Consider the following 16,606-nt stretch of genomic DNA (forward strand, 5'->3'; position numbering starts at 1 on the left):
CACAGCGCCACTTCTGGCTTTTTTCTTTTTGCTTATGTGGTGCTGAGGAATCGAACCCAGGGCCTCAGGCATGCAAGGCAAGCGCTCTACCACTAAGCCACCTTCCCAGCCCCTCATATTCTATCTTAATCTTAGCTCCTGTCCTTAGTGGATTAAAGATCATGGGAAACAAGAGACAGGGTTAGCAGGCCCACAAATTTGGTAGGTAGATTTTAGGAAAATTCTTTTAGTAGATGGAAAATTTCTGTGATAATTATGTCTTACTTCTCTGCTAAGCTCAACGTTTTCCTTTTGCCAGGCCTTCCGATGTGCCTGGATAGCAGAACACCCTTGTTCCCGAGATCCCCAAGTCCCTTACAGTACCGCCTCGTGCAAAGTGCACCTGAAAACATTGCCTTGCTGAGACTCCTCCCTTCCACATGTGCAGACAGGCCGCACCACATCTCCAAGCACCTGCTCGGAAGGAGTCAGCTCTGTGAGGAGCACGGTCTGTGGGAAAGCAAGATGCCATGGCGCAGAGACATCACCTACCACACTCAACTGCCTGGCAGAGGAGTTCCCCCTGGGACTGTGCACTGACCCAAGGACAGGCAGCCATGTCGCAGCAGGGGCCTGGGTGGGAAAATAGGTTGTGGAGCGAGTATGTCCCCCACAGAGACTACATAAAAAAAAATCTATGACACAAACCAATAGTACAAGGCAGTGTGCTATGTAAGTTAATTTAATAAAACTGCCAAAGCGCCATCAGCTCAGGACAAGTATGAGTAGAGGTCACAGGCCCCACAGCTGGGCCATGGCATCCATGCATGCGACAAGCCTAGGACGTGCCAGTCAAAGTGTGTCACCCTTATCTCTTTCCTGTGCTCTGCTTTTACCAGACAAGATCCTTATGAGGAAGGACATTATACTCTCCACAACCCCTCCAGAATCGTTTTTAAGCAAATAAGGAAATGAAGAAAGCGTGGCAGGATGACAGCTGAGCAACAGTAAAGCTCAGAGACATCACTACATGTATAGAAGCTGGGCAGGAAAACTTTGAAAATCAACCCACAGAGCTTAGCATTATGAGAAACTTGGTGAGGACAGCTAGGGAAGAACTATATTTATTCCTGATACATTGGTATCGAGAAGGTAACTTACACAAATGTTTTCCCTGAGAAAAAAATTCAGCATCCAAACTACATTTGTGACTCATTTATATATTTATAAAATTACTTATATACCTTCACTTGGTAAAGTAAAACAAATTATTTTAACCTCAAAAGCTATTTGTACAAACCTTTGGGCTTCTAAACACCATGAACTGGGTCAAACAACCCTAACTTACAGCAGTGTGCTTGACACACACACACACACAACCTTTGGGGTTCTAAACAGTAAGGTGATAAGTCTCCCAGGACTGGGGTGGGATCTACTGGGCTCACCACCATAGGCATGCTTTACTTTTCTCTCCCAGATTTTCCCCCATCCCCACCACAAGTGGTATAGTTAATTTCAACAGTTCATTTGTTCGCCCTGTGTCCCCCATTTCCGTGCTGCCCCCTTATCCTCCCACAGACAGATAAATGAACAAATGAGGCAAAAGAAAACAAAAAGAGCAACAAAGAAAAACAACCTCTTGCTTCCATTTCCTGGAATTCAGTTTGATAAGTATTATTTTATACAGTCAGAGGCACAGAGACATTTGTGCTCCTCTCCTAGGTACACCTTTATTCTTGCTACTGCATCTCAAACTTCAATTACATGTCCTTCTCTGGTTCTTCTTTCTGTTACCTCCAAAGGGCATATATACATAATTCAAAGAGAGAAAGTTTGTAGGGTATTAAATAAAGGGTAAAGACAGAAAGTGGGCAGATGAAACTCCAAACTGTTTTTTCCCTTTGGCCTTGGATTGCAAGTGTTCATCAGGCATGTGACCCACTGGGTACTCGAATTGGGAGGATGGCACATTCTCACTGATTTCCTCAAGTACCCTGGTGAAGCCACCAGCATCTGTATACTTCATCGTATATTTCATCTCTGTCTTGAGAACCGCATGCAAGCCAGTCTGTGGATTAGGCCTGCCAGCAGACATTAGCCACTTTTAAAACTAATCCAGACTAAAGGATGAAACTTGTCCCAACCTTTGAGAAGTTTCACTGTGACAGTGTTTACGACTAAGTTTGGAACCCATGAGCTCCAAGCAATATTCAATGTATTTCAATTCAGCCAGAGTAAGAATTTTTACAGTTTACTGGCACTGAATGAATAATAGCAATCCTCACCAATTACCCACTATAAGAAAGGCTAGGGGAAGTATGGCCAATCGAAGCACAAAGGCCATTATAATTACAAAACTGAAAGGCTTTCAAGTTATTTTCTTATCTTGCTCAAGACTATGTCCCAAAAGTATTAGTAGGATTATAGAAAGAGCTAGAAATTGGAAGGAGTGACTTAAACGAGTTATGGACAATATAAAAAGCTCTTAAATGTTTTATCTGTATAAAAATGTGCCAGGAATAACAGATTTGTTTCAATTTGAAAACAGGAAGATAAGCCTCTAAAATTCCTTCTTGACTTCATTGTGAGAGATTACATGATAATTTTTTTTCTGCAATAAGATTCACTTTCATCTCACCTCAGGCAAACAGAATTCAGGCACAGAATCCACAAATACGTGACCTGAGCACTCCTTTAGCTCCTAAAAGAGATGAAGAGGGAAAATATTAGGAAGAGATACCCAGTAGATACAGGACCAAAGAAATATAACCTCTAAACCAAACTTTGAAAGTGGAAGGCTATTTAGGCAGAATGTTCCTTGTGTAGGTTCAGGTTGGCTAAGAGATGTATTGAGGGTAAAAATGTTGCTTGTTCAGGATGTGAATGTATGTTCCCTAGATGCCTCTTTGAGAAGCCAGGCAAGGAACCATGACACTTGTATAACCTGTGATGCAATGGTTTCCAAGTAATAGTTGTGAAGAATATACTAACAATCTCAGTTATCTGGACATGTCAATTAATCAAAGCTACTGGACGTATTTAAAGGGACCATCAAGTGCCCATGAGATCATGGAACTTGTATTTATAATAAACAGTTCCAGTAATTCTGCTACTCAGTCAGGTTAGAAGATATGTCCCCAGGGGGAAGGGGGGGAAGGAGAAAGATTGGGATTGGGGGGAGGGTTGAGGCTGGGAAGGAATGTGAAGGGTAAACAAAAGGAGGAGGCTGCAATGCTTGGTAAGAAATGTACGCATTATCCTGCCCATGTAATTGTAACCCCTCTGTACAGTATCTTCACAAATAAAATAAAATAAAATAAAAAAGAAGGTATGTCCCCAGATAAATCATTTGAGTCTATCGTCAATCTACTGAGGGTTGAGGGAAAAGGAACAAGTGCTACCCCCCCCCCCGCCCCCAATTTGTAGGAAGCCAAGGCAGGACGATCTAAGTTTAAGGCCAGCCTGGGCTACATGGTAGGGAACAGGAGGAAACATCCATCCCCACCACTGTGGATATACACGTAGAACATATACTTTATTTTGGACTATAAGCCAAATGCATTTATTCAAAAGAAAAAGGCACACATATAAAGAAAGAAATAGAATATAAACCGGGCACTGGTGGCTGACACCTGTAACCCTAGCTATTCAGGAGGCCGAGATCTGAGGATCCTGGTTCAGTCCAGCCCAGGCAGGAAATTCTGTGAGACGCTTATCTCTAATCAACCACCAGAAAACTGGAAGTGGTGCTGTGACTCAGGCACTAGCCTTGAGCTGAAGAGCACAGTGACAGTGCCCAGGCCCAGAGTTCAAGTCCCAAGACAGACAAAAAAAAAAAAAAAATAGAATAGTTGAAAGTGGAAGTATAACTCCCTACTCAGCTATGCCTTATCATATGTCATGTCTGACTGTCTCTGGATTCTCCCAAAGGTTGGCCCTTAGAAAAGGGTCTGAGAGCAAGAAGTTTTTATGGGAGGTGCCATTTTTCCAGGAACTCCCATATAAACAAGGAAGGTGGCTGATAATGGATGTTATTAAGCCACATCCCATTTTTGAGCAACTAGAACTTATTCCTGTGGCAAAAACTCATGAGAAATGGTATAAAACGCACACCTCAGAATTCTCCTGGGGGGGAGGGCTGGTAAGTATCAGGCAGCTACTATTTACCAACAACTGCATAATGGGCAGCTCTAGACAGACACGTGCAGGCAGAGGCCCACAGATACAGGAGGCTGGAATTACGCTGGAGCACACTAAAAGGAAAAAGCCTGAGGGACTTCGGCTACAATGCCTCCAGGAGACATGAGAGTAGGTTGCTTCCTGTAGTGGCTCTTTGGACAAAACTGGGTGGAGTTTTTCTATCATCAAGATTAAAATTATCTATGATTTTAAAGCAAAAGCACCAGTCAGAAATTGGTGGGCAGTATCCTTTCCTTTTGTAAGAAATGAAAAAAATGCCACTACAGATTCATTCTATCATGCTTGTATTAGATACTGAACAAGTATTTCTATGTATTTATGTATCAGAATTTGAATATACCCTCAATGTTTACCTGAAACTTTTACAAGGGTCATATTAGAAGCTTGAGAATATTTCTCCTCCCATATACTGTGCACACTGGTTCCTCTACTACAAGCACAAGGTAAGGTACATGAGTACTACTCACCTAGTGACTGACTGTGCCAAAGAGAGACTGAAAATAGTTCTTAATGACAGTGTACCTGCCAGCTAAAAGCAAATGAGTAGTCATGACTCCCAGCTTTCTTAGGATGAGGGTAAAAATGATTAAAGACACAAAGGAAAGGGTGACCCAGTCCAAGAAGCACTGCACTCAATTCCCTGACTTACGGAATAGTAACCCTTTTGTACAACTCCTTTATAATAACGAAATTAATAAAAATGATTAAAGACAAATCACGGGAAGTTTCAAGCCTTTGCGTGACTTTAAACGAGCTCTGTGCTTCCTCCCTATAATGCACATCATTTGATACAGTCTGCTCTGTGGCTCTCCTTCCTGGCCTGCAGAAGCATATTTGCTATTCCAAACACTTACAATGTCACTTTCTTTTATTCACCACTCCCTTCTAATGAAATCCTCCCACATACACACGCAAGTCTTTCCACTCACAATGCACTGGTAATGGGCTGCTTCTGAGCCTTTCTCAGGGAACAATGATTTATAGCTAGCAGGAGGCTCAGGCTGAAATCAGGTACATAGGTTCCCGAATGTCATGTAATTTTACAGTCAGCTTGTGAAGGAAATCTGGTTTCAAATTATGCATCTGGCTTGCACTTGAGCTTGGGGTGCGTTACAGGAATTAATTCTGGAAAAAAAGCACCTCTTCATTTAACAATATCTATTACAAGAAGGAAATGTCTTACTGAGATGAATCATGTAAAACATCTTCAAATTCATTCAGTTTTTTTCAACTGTGAAACCTAGAGGAAGGATTTAGAGGACCAAGAATTGGCATAGAGAAGCTATAGTTCTTAAACTTCGGTGTCTCTGATTTGATCTTTTACTTTACTATATAATTTTTGTAGTGTTGGTATTACATTTAAGCTGGCTGACCAAACAGTTAATAAGCATCACCTTTGAAACCCTAGTTGCTATTCTGAAAATAATTATTTTCTTTCTGGGGTGAGAAAAAATATTAGCAGCAGACATATTTAAGATGTTTATATCTGTACATATTTGATTTGAAGGCAAACACTACGATTCTCTTCAAAGATGCTAAAAAATAATAGTTACCACACAGTGCTGGTGGCTCACACCTATAATCCCAGCTATTCAGGAGGCTGAGACCTGAGCATCACACTTTGAAGCCAGCCCTGATAGAAAAGTCCTCATAAACTCTTATCTCCAATTAACTACACAAAAATCGGAAGTGGCCCTTTAGCTCAAGTGGTAGAGCACTAGTCTTGAGCACAAAGAGGCCTGGGGACAGTACCCAGGCCCTGAGTTCAAATCCCCTAACCGACAAAAAAAAAAGTTAGGAAGTATTAAAGACCCTAGACCCTAGTATGGACCTTGGAGTTTGGGGGAAGAATATACATTAAAAAAAAAGAAGAAGAAGAAGAAGCATAAGTAGCCAGGGTTGCTCCAGACAGGATAAGATGGATTCTTGTAGGGTGTAGGTAGGCTTCAGTTTTTTGTCTTGGAGATTACCTTGTCCAAGAAAGCATTTCCATCCTTCAGGGACCAGCCAGGGAGATTAGACAGCCTGGGACTGCAAAACAAAAATTAAATTATCCTAAATAGATTATAATCCTCAGTGACTTCATAGTGATTGTACTGTCTCCACAAAGTTAAAAAAAAGTTTGTAATTACTGGCAGCAATAGTCACTCAAAATAAAATAAAGAGATAAGAAATAAACATGTTATTAAATTTAAAAACTATGTACCAGGATTAAGAATTGTATGTGGTAGCACATGCCTATAATCCCAGCCCAAGAAGCAGAGGCAGGAGGATCAGTGAATTCAAGGCTTTGCCTGGGTGTATACATAGCAAGATCCTGTCACAAATAAACAAAAATTTCCATGACCAACTAAACTGAAAAAAAAAAAATACTGCGGCAAAACAATATTAAGTTAAATAGTTTAGCACAAAATAATAAAGAAAAAGGCAAATGAGGCATTTTAGTATGAGTAGACTTCACCTTGTTTGTGTGTGACATTACCTTTCAGAGGCAGCAGAACAGCTGCATGTTGGGTGAGAAGACAGACCCACAATTCTGAATTCTAACCACATATACTCCTCCCTGTGTGTACCACTCGCCACCTGCAGCTTGAGTTTCCAATCAGGGAAACAAAGCTAGTTTTCCAACTGTTACCAAATGATTCCCTATCTAGGTGGATAGTTTCTAGATCACATGTCTGCAATCTAGTTTCTAAATTACATGTATGCAATTTCATATACATATATCAAGAAGACTGAATTCAAAAATCACTTCCAGTAATTGCAAGACTTATCTGTGTACATTAGTTGAGTAGGAGGAGTATACTGGAAGCCCAAAATGGCAATACCTGAAAATGCAAAAAAACAAAAAACAAAAAACCCCAAACCACAAAACCCTACTCTATCACTCAGACAAATGAAAACTGTAATCACCAAGGAAACGTATGGAGAGAAAGCACAAGCAGGATGGCAAAAAGATTTCGACTTTTCACCTGGAAGTTAATGTCTGTGAAGTAAAAATTAAGGGCAGAGTAAAAATGTAAGACAAAAAGAATTCTATCATCAGAAACCCAAGTAGATGAATATAGTCATTCACTCTTTTTTTCTAAATAATTTAATCAGATTTTTGTTCTGTACAATTAAAGAGAAACACAATATATGGATATCTTTCAATCTTCTAGGATAGATAAAAAATCTGAATAAAACATATGAGCATCCAATTTCAGGAAAACAGTCAGAATTTTGGGAATGACTTTGTTAGGTGCTGGAGGGTGAATATAGGACTAATGTGTCTGACCAAGCATTATACTACTGAGCTACACTTCTAGCTGGGAGTAATTTTTCTAAACAGAAAAGCTGTAAAAATGTAAGTATAATCAACTCCCAGATATTCTTTAAAGTAAATTAACTGTTTTTAACTTGCCTTTATTAGTCAAAAGCAAGAATTTCAGATTTCATTACTACTGGAATAATCAAATTTTATCTGTGTATATATCTATATACACACACACACACACACACACACACACACACACACACACACACACACACACACACATATATATCCAATAAACATCTTCTAAACAAACAGAATTTTCTGCTTTACCCTCTCAAAAACGTATTATTACCATTAGCTCTTTTAATTCCAATCTTGTTAAATAATCAAATAGATTCTTATCTCTTGAGAAATATACTATCAGATCATATTTTAAAAGGTGTGCATCTAATACAAGTGTAATGACAAGACAATGTGGACATTATTCTCATTTCATGCATGCCAGCTCTCTCAAACAAGGCTATAAATACCCACTTCTACTTACAAAGAGAACCGAGACAAAGGACATACACTCTGTCCTCATCAGATGTGCACAAGTGAGATGACTGATGCAGTTAGCTGTCCTAGACAAATGGTTAGAAACAGTATGTTGTTTAAGCTTTTTTTTTTTTTTTGCTAGTTTTCAGGCTTGAACTCAGGGCCTTGGCACTGTCCCTGAGCTTCTTTTGCTCAAGGTTAGCACTCTATCACTTGAGCCACAGCATCACTTTTGGCTCTTTCTGTTTATGAGGAATCGAACCCAGGGCTTCATGCGTGCTAGGCAAGCACTCTACCACTGAACCACATTCTCAGCCCCCCACCTCCTTTTTTTGTGCCATTACTAGGGCTTGAACTCAGGGCTTAGGTATTGTCCCTTACTTTCTGGTAGTTAATTGGAGATAAGAGTCTTATGGAGGGACTGAGAAAGTAGCTCAGCATGAGCTCATGCAAGCATGAGGCCCTGGGTTCGGTTCCTCAGCACCACATAAACAGAAAAAGCCGGAAGTGGCGCTGTGGCTCCAGTGGTAGAGCGCTAGTCTTGAGCTGAAGAGCTGAGGGACAGCGCCCAGACCCAGAGTTCAGGCCCCATGACCAGCAAAAAAAAAAAAAAAATGTCTTATGGACCTTTCTGCCTGGGCTGGCTTTCAACTATGAGCCTCAGATCTCAGCCTCCTGAGTAGCTTAAGATCACAGATGTGAGCCACTGGCACCCAGCCTTAGTCTCCATAATCAAAGCCTTCTATTAAATACACTCATTTATTTTGGATTCAGGACAAGAGATGGGATTTAATACTTGAAGGAAAGCAAGACCACATCTGAACAATACAAGCTAAGTGTGCCTAATCTAAAATGCTTTGAACCTACAAGTATTTCAGATTTTGGAGCACTTAGATTTTGGAACATTTACACAGATGTTATTGGTTAAACATCCTTAATCCAAAACTCTAAAGTCTAAAATATTCTAAATATAAAACTTTTTTCTAACAATGTGTACAAATCTCAGAGAACTTCAGATTAGGGTTACAAATGGCAAAGGTGCTAACTGAAGACATGAAACTATCTGCTTAATCCGTTCCCACAAATAAACCACAAGGGAAAGGACTTATTATTTTGATCCTAATGATTATACCGTTTTAATGTAGGAAAATTTGTAAACATGCTGGTGGCTCATGCCTGTAATCCTAGCTACTCAGGAAGCTGATATCTGAGGATCGTGGTTTGAAGCCAGTGTGGGCAGGCAAATCTATGAGACTCTTATCTCCAATTAACCCAAAACCTCCAGGAGGGGAGCTGTGGCTAAAGTGGTAGAGCACTAGCCTTGAGCAAAAAAGCTCAGGGACAGCATCCAGACTTTGAGTTCAAGCCCCAGGACAGGCATAAAAACTAAGCAAAGGACCCTGTAAACAGACCTCACCACAGAAAAATATACTTAATAAAATATGAGGGGTGAAACCAGTAGAAAAATTATGATTAGAATGAACATCTTTGCATTACCACTTTACAACTATTTCTTAGAGAAAGAAATGGTTTCCACAGGGGTACCAAGTATCATAGAAGTTGCCTAAGGAGGGGCCAGTCTAGGTGGCATCAGAAGATTTCCCTGGGATATGATGTTTAAACAGGGTCAAGGGGGAAACTTGGTCAAGGAGCAGGGTTCCTAGGACACTGAGAAAGAAAGCAGCTATTAGGCCCAGGAAATCCTCCTGGCATTTTTCACTAGACTTGGCAGGGCTAGCTCACATAAAAAAGGTAATGCAAGTGAAACTTCAGAGAGTTCATATACACTCTCCTAGTCCCCTGACCACCTAGAATACTAGCTCCAAGTCCACCTGGCATAAAACTGGTCACCTCAGATGATCTGAAAGATGACCTGGTGCTCCTTGGGGTGAGGGAAGCTGGGATGGGAGGGGATAACTAGCCTTCCAGGCCAGGCGCTGGTGGCTCAGACCTGTGATCCTAGCTATACAGGAGGCTGAGACCTGAGGATTGCGGTTCAAAGCCAGCCTGGGGAAGAAGGTCCTTGAGACTCTTCTCTCCAATTAACCTCCAGAAAACTGAAAGTGGTGCTGTGGCTCAAGTGGTAGAGTGTTCCCCTTGAGCTGAAGAGCTCAGGAACAGTGCTTAGGCCCAGACTTCAAGTCCCATGATAACTACCAGCAACACCACCAACAAAAGAGCCTTCCAGGCTGGAAAAAAAAGGGGTTTTTACTCTGAGGCAGGAGATAAGATGAAACAAAGGGCAAGAGGTAGAGTAAGGGGATGCCTTTACAGCACATGCATAAACACAGTATATCGAGTTTGTCGTCTACTCAAGAGTAATGTAAAACACTGAGAGGTTTTAGACAAGTAAGAGACAAGTTAAAACTGTGTTTCAGAAAGAAGATTCTGGGAAAATGGAATCATGTGCCTTTGAGACACCAACATGGGTGGTATTCATATCAAAAGTAAGAATGCCAACCTAATCAGGAGGAAACAAAAATTTAAAGATGTTATATAAAAGAACTGGCTTTTATTTCTGAAAGTGTGAAGGTCATAAAAGAACAGATGGAGTGAGAAACTCTTCCAAATTAAAGTAGACTGAAAACATGACTAAATTCAGTGTGCCTTCTGGGTGGGATCCTGGATCAAAAATTCTTCTTTCTTGCTAAAGAGCTTTACAGTGAAATCTTAAGTAGCAAAATTGGGGAAATATAAATAAGGTATACAGATTAGAAACTGGTATAGGAGCAAAGTAAAATTTCTGATTTTGATAACTGTGCCACAGTTATAACTAGTTAGGGAAAAAACTGTGAGAAGGTAGATAGGGTGGGATCCAGAGAGAATAAAGTGATTCATTCACTATCACAAATATTTACTGAGCAGGAGCTGCTACATAACCAAGAACTGTTCTAGGCTCTGGGAATATGCTGGAGAACAACCAAAATTCTTCTTCAGGAAACATACTTAGTGGAGAAGAGAGAAGATAATTAATGTGGAATTGTAATGCACCTACGGGAGCTATAAAGAGAAAAACAGAAAGATGAGGGGATAGGAAAAAAGGAAAATACTATTTTCAGAAAGCACATTCCTAAAGTTTCTGAGTTTAAGGAGACTTATCAACTTGGCAACTGCCACCATCTAAGTAACTTTCCTCTAAGAGCAAAAGACCACAAGAGGGGAGGGAAGAGGAGGAGTAGATTCCACTGCTGAGTGAGAGCTGTGGAAAGAACTAGCCAGGTGAAGAGTGAACAGAACACATGGCTGGATCTGACACTGGTCACCTAGGAAAGAGCAGGCTGAGTCCTCACGGGAAATCGTCTACAGTCTATTTTATTTGTTAAAGCTAGTATCACAAGTGTGTATGTGTGTGTGTGCACACTTATGTACATACACATATTTTTCCCCTCTTTTTTTGGGGGGGTACTGGGGTCTGAATTCATGATTTCACACTTGGTAGGCAGGTGCTCTACTGCTTGAACTATGCCTCCTGCCCCTTCAGCTCTGGTTATTCTTGAAACAAGGCCTTCTTTGTAATCCAGGCTGGTTTGGACTGTGACCTTCCTATTTCTACTTCCTGCTGTCGCTGGACAGACATATGCCAAAGGCATGGGGTCTCAGGCTGTCCTGTGAGACTTCTGATCTCAGCCTCTCACACAGCAGAGATGACAAGTGAGAGCCACAGATACCTGGCTCTGTTTTCTTAAGGCAAGTAAAGTCTTCACTCTTGACATACTTCAAGTTCTACTCAGACGAGAAAGTAGTCTTGTTAATGTTAGAGCACAGGGTATATTTTTCATAAACTCCAAATGAATTAATGATTTTCTGTTTGTGAGGAAACAGATATTAAAATTCCAGACAGGGGCTGGGAAGGTGGCTCAGTGGTAGAGCGCTTGCCTTGCATGCATGAGGCCCTGAGTTTGATTCCTTAGCACCACATAAGCAGAAAAAGCCTGAAGTAATACTGTGGCCTTGAGCTGAAGAGCTGAGCCCAGTGCCCAGGATCAGAGTTCAAGCCCCACAATCAACAATAGAAAAAGAAAAAAATTCCAGACAATTTTTACGAGAAATAACCTGTCATGCTGCACACCAGTGGCTCACACCTATAATCCAAGTTACTCAAGAGGTTGAGATCTGACGATCATGGTTCAAAGCCAGCCCAGACAGGAAGCTCCATGAGACTCTTATCTTCAGTTAACTACCAGAAAACTGGAAGTAGCACTGTGGCTCAAGTGGTAGAGTGCTAGCCTTGAGCTGAAGAGCTCAGGGAACAAAAAAAGAAAGAAAGAAAGAAAGAAAGAAAGAAAGAAAGAAAGAAAGAAAGAAAGAAAGAAAGAAAGAAAGAAAGAAAGGAAGGAAGGAAGGAAGGAAGGAAGGAAGGAAGGAAAGACCTGTTAGATATGTAAATTACCCTTCACTGAGTTTTGGATGGTATCTATAGATAGTAGTACACACACACACACACACAGACACAGACACAGACACACACACACACACATACACACTTTTTGGTTGGTTGTGGGGCTTTAACTCTGGGCCTGGACACTGTCCCTCAGCTCTTCAGCTGAAGGCTAGTGCTCTACCACTTGAGCCACAGCACCACTTCTGGCTTTTTCTGTTTATGTGGCACTGAGGAATAGAACCCAGGGCTTATGCATGCGAGGCAAGCACTCTACCACTGAGCCACCTTCCCAGCCCCCAAGTAAATATATTTCTAAGTGCGGGGTGTAGTTATAACTGAATTCCATCAGCAATGTCTAAAATGCAATCTGGAATCATTGCTGATACGCATCCCCACACCACCTTACTGTATCCTTTATCTCAGGAAAGTCAATGGTTGATTATAATTTTTCTAGATGGTTCATGGGGTTATCATTATGAATAATCACTGTACTCAGTGATGTCTTTTAGGAATGACGAAGATAAATTACATGGTTTACTCAGCTTGCTAAGCTTTTAAGCTCTTAAATCTGCTTTAGATGGCTTTTCCATCTCCTCTTATATGTGCTATCATTTTTTTTTCTATAGTGAGTATATCTGATTCTAAAAGTCACTTTTCTTACAAACTACCACTTCTAAATAGTAGTAAGCTGAGAAGCTAATTTCCTAATATGAAACTTAGTTAAGTGTAAATAGTGCTGCATGCATGCCCCAGGCAGTCCACCTCATTGAAGACATAGGCTTGGGCTATGTATATGATGCAATGACACCTAAAGTAGATTAATATGAAGACAATGCAGATGGTTATGGAAAAGAAAGAAATATCAGATTCTATGATACAGTCCCTGAAAATGTAGTTAAAAGATCCTAAAATTCTATTATTTAGTTTATTAGCTAGGCATGATCAGTTCTTAAATAAATTAGCAAGATGGATGAAAAATGTGACCTCAGTTGCACTGAGCAGTTGCAGGAACATTTTACAGAAGCCCAGAAGAAGTTATAGGAAAAGAGGTCAATCAATAAATCAATGGAACACTTTCTAACATGCAGCCAAAGGAAAATATTTTGATAAAGAACATTTTTAAGGGGATTCAGCAAACTTATGGGATGACACACAAGGCAGTAGTAATCTTCACAGTAGTTGGGGACTATTTCTTCAGCTAATTAAAGTTCATCTTGTCTCAGATACGTCACAACAGCACATACCTTTGAACAAGGGGCAAAGGAAGGAAGTTGAGGGTAGAAGTCACATCCAGTCCACAATCCAGCATAATGGTGGTTGATTTGAATTTGAGCACATTGCATGGCAAAGTTGGGTGTCCTGACAGGCAGTACTGAAAAAATAAATTACTGTAATCATCAATCAGTTACAGAAGCAGTTCAATAAAGTGAACGAAGTAAAACTAATATTCTTTTAAGAACAGCATAAAGTTCATTCAGCCAAATTTCTATGTGACTTTCTTCCTTCTACGATTTGCTTAGTAGAGCCAATTACTCAGAAGTCTCATAGATGCCTTTTTTTTTTTTGGTGGTACTGAAGTTTGTGAACCTAGGCTTCACACTTGCTATGTAGGTACTCTATTGCTAAGTCCCATCTCCAATAACCAATGCTTTTTGCATTGGTTATTTATATTCCATTATATTGTTTGTTTTGGTGCCAGTCCTGGGGCTTGAACTTGAAGCCTGGCTGCTATTCTTGAGCTTTTATGTTCAAGATTAGCAGCCACAGCTCCACTTGTAGCTTTTTGTGGTTAACTGGAGATAAGAGTCTCACAGACTTTCCTGCTCAGCCTGGCTTTGAACATATTAGAATATGGATGATCAACATACAAAACTGAAGCTCAAAGGATTTTAGCCAAAGAAGTTAGCTGAACTAATTTTCATTTGTTACTGTCATCAAAGGACAAAGAAAGGTGCAAATCACTTTATATAGAAGAATCCTTTTCAGAGCAGTACTAAAGGTGTCCAACACTGACATCATTCACACAGATGAGGAAACTGTACATCTTGTCTGAGAAGATGCTCAGTGGGAGTCTTGGACGTCCAGGGTCCCACCCTGCTTTCCCCAGACTGTACTGCCCACATGGGTCACCTGACTGCACTAAGATCCACAGTGACTGCCCACGGTCTGCCAACTGGTAAGGAGGAACCCATAGAGTAGCTAGAGTCAGAACGGAGCCTCTAGTCTCTTCCCTACCATCTGCCTCTGAGAGAGAGTGAGGGTTATAAGACCAATCCACAAAAATAGAAATCTGATGAGAAATAAGTCTATATTACAAATTCTTCAAAATTAGAGGACAGGAAACTGTGACATACAATCAAAGCAATTCAATTATTTCATGCTCCTTATCTTTCATTTTTGTAACAGATGTACTTTTGTGTATTTGCCATTTTGGGTACTGCTTTTCAAACTCATGATGACTGTGTTTTTCTTGTCGATGTTACATTACACTTCATGTTTGCTGGCTAAGTAAATACTCTATCATTTGTTTAGTGAGTCATTCCCTCGTTGTTGAACCCCCAGGCTGCCTCCAGGTACAATATTGCAAACACCGTTGTGCTGACCACTTTAGTGTTTGGAGTTTTCTCCATATTGGTTTATTTCTTTAGAGGATTCCCAGAAGTGGCATTAACTAGGTCAGTAAAATATGAGCACTTTATGGCTCTTAAAGCCTGCTGCCAAAATGCTTTCCAAAAAAGGCTGCACCTATTTACAATGTCATTGGTAATCCATCAGAAGACCTGTTCCGCTGCTCATCCATTACAGTCAAGCCACTTAGTACCTCATTGGCTGCAGCTATAACCTTACTATTAGCAAATCTAGTGGTAATTGGATGCCCCTAACCCAGGAAAGTCAACCACATGATAAATGGTGTTAGTGACTGACTGTTGAGAGGCAGTTTGGTGACATTATAGGGGTTTGTTGTAAGAATGCCCGGGCTCTAATCTTAGTCACAGTCATTATTAATGTATGATTTTTGCAAGGACAGCCTTTCTTCATTTGTGAGATACAGTCATGGAACTGGTCTGTGTAGGCCTGTGAGGACTGATGAAGAATGGACCCAGTGCCTGACACACTATCATCCAGGGTACAAGTCAGGAGTCACCTAAGCTTACAGGGGGGGATTTGCATTGTGCAGTGGCATTCACTAATGCTGTAAACTGCTATAATCTGCTAAGACTTGGTGAAGTCTTTTTTATTTATGCTTCTATAACAGAAAAGACTTAGGTCTCCTATGACTACCACCAGAATCACCAGCACCAGCACCACCATCACTACAACAGCACCACTATCACCACCAGCACGACCTGGCCTATTCTTTGTGGGTTTTGCTTCATTAATGTTTTCCTAATATATTTATTCATCTTTCATTTTACTCCCCTACATCCCCTTGTCTAAATTACCTTCTCATATTTTGATTTCCAAACAGATTATTTTAGTTCTATTCCTCAGATTTATCTTACACTTTGCTAATTCCTTGTTTAGTGGTATCAAATCTGCTATCAACCGATCTCTCTTTCTCATTTCCTTTCTCTTCCTCAGTCCATGAAAGCAGTTGAAATAGTTGCAAGAAGGAGGGAGGAAAGATGAGGGAAAATTTGGAGGGGATGAGTTTGATGGGTATATTACATGCATATATGGAAATGTTACAAGACAACCTACCTTGTACAACATATGCTAATAAAAAATTTAAATAAACCCTAGCAATTCTCTCCAAAATAATTTTTGATAGGACTTAAAAGTAGGAAGCTTACATTAAGTAAAAAGTAAAGAAAACACAGTAATTAAAGAAGCTTTATGTTTTCTGGTTCTATAGTTTACTAGAGGTTGAGCATTCTTAATCTGAAAAATCTTAAAATTTGAAACACTACAAAATCTGAAACTTCTTAAGCTCTGACATTTGAGTGCAAATGTTCTTACTATGAATATCTGTGATGCAATGCTACAAAACTCTCCTGGTACCAAAATAAGTAATTTTTCTGGCTTTGACAAAGCACTTTTAGGTGCACCTCTTGCTTTTCAGAGAATGATGCTCGGCAGTGATAATGGTTCAAGATTTTCAGTTTGTTATTTATACTTATCCTGTTATAAAACAAACAAAATTTAGAACTACTGCTGGGCGCTGGTGGCTCACGCCTGTAATCCTAGCTACTCAGGAGGCTGAGATCTGAGGATCGCGGTTCAAAGCCAGCCCGGGCAGGAGAGACCGTGAG

The 16,606-nt window shown here is 40.4% G+C and overlaps 1 protein-coding gene across 2 annotated transcripts in view; it reads right to left on the reverse strand.

The window, feature by feature from the left end:
- The window catches only part of Ints9 (integrator complex subunit 9), a 69,773-nt gene that overhangs the window by 32,263 nt on the left and 20,904 nt on the right, over window positions 1-16,606 (reverse strand). For both annotated transcript variants that reach the window (XM_013024270.1, XM_013024268.1), the window contains exons 2-4: window positions 13,598-13,725; window positions 6,150-6,210; window positions 2,618-2,680 (exon numbers count right to left, since the gene is read on the reverse strand). In XM_013024270.1, the coding sequence (XP_012879724.1) occupies window positions 2,618-2,680; window positions 6,150-6,210; window positions 13,598-13,725 (252 nt within the window). The remainder of the gene's footprint in view (window positions 1-2,617; window positions 2,681-6,149; window positions 6,211-13,597; window positions 13,726-16,606) is intronic.

The sequence above is a fragment of the Dipodomys ordii genome, unplaced genomic scaffold, assembly GCF_000151885.1.
Source record: "Dipodomys ordii isolate 6190 unplaced genomic scaffold, Dord_2.0 Scaffold74, whole genome shotgun sequence".
Lineage (NCBI taxonomy): Eukaryota > Metazoa > Chordata > Mammalia > Rodentia > Heteromyidae > Dipodomys > Dipodomys ordii.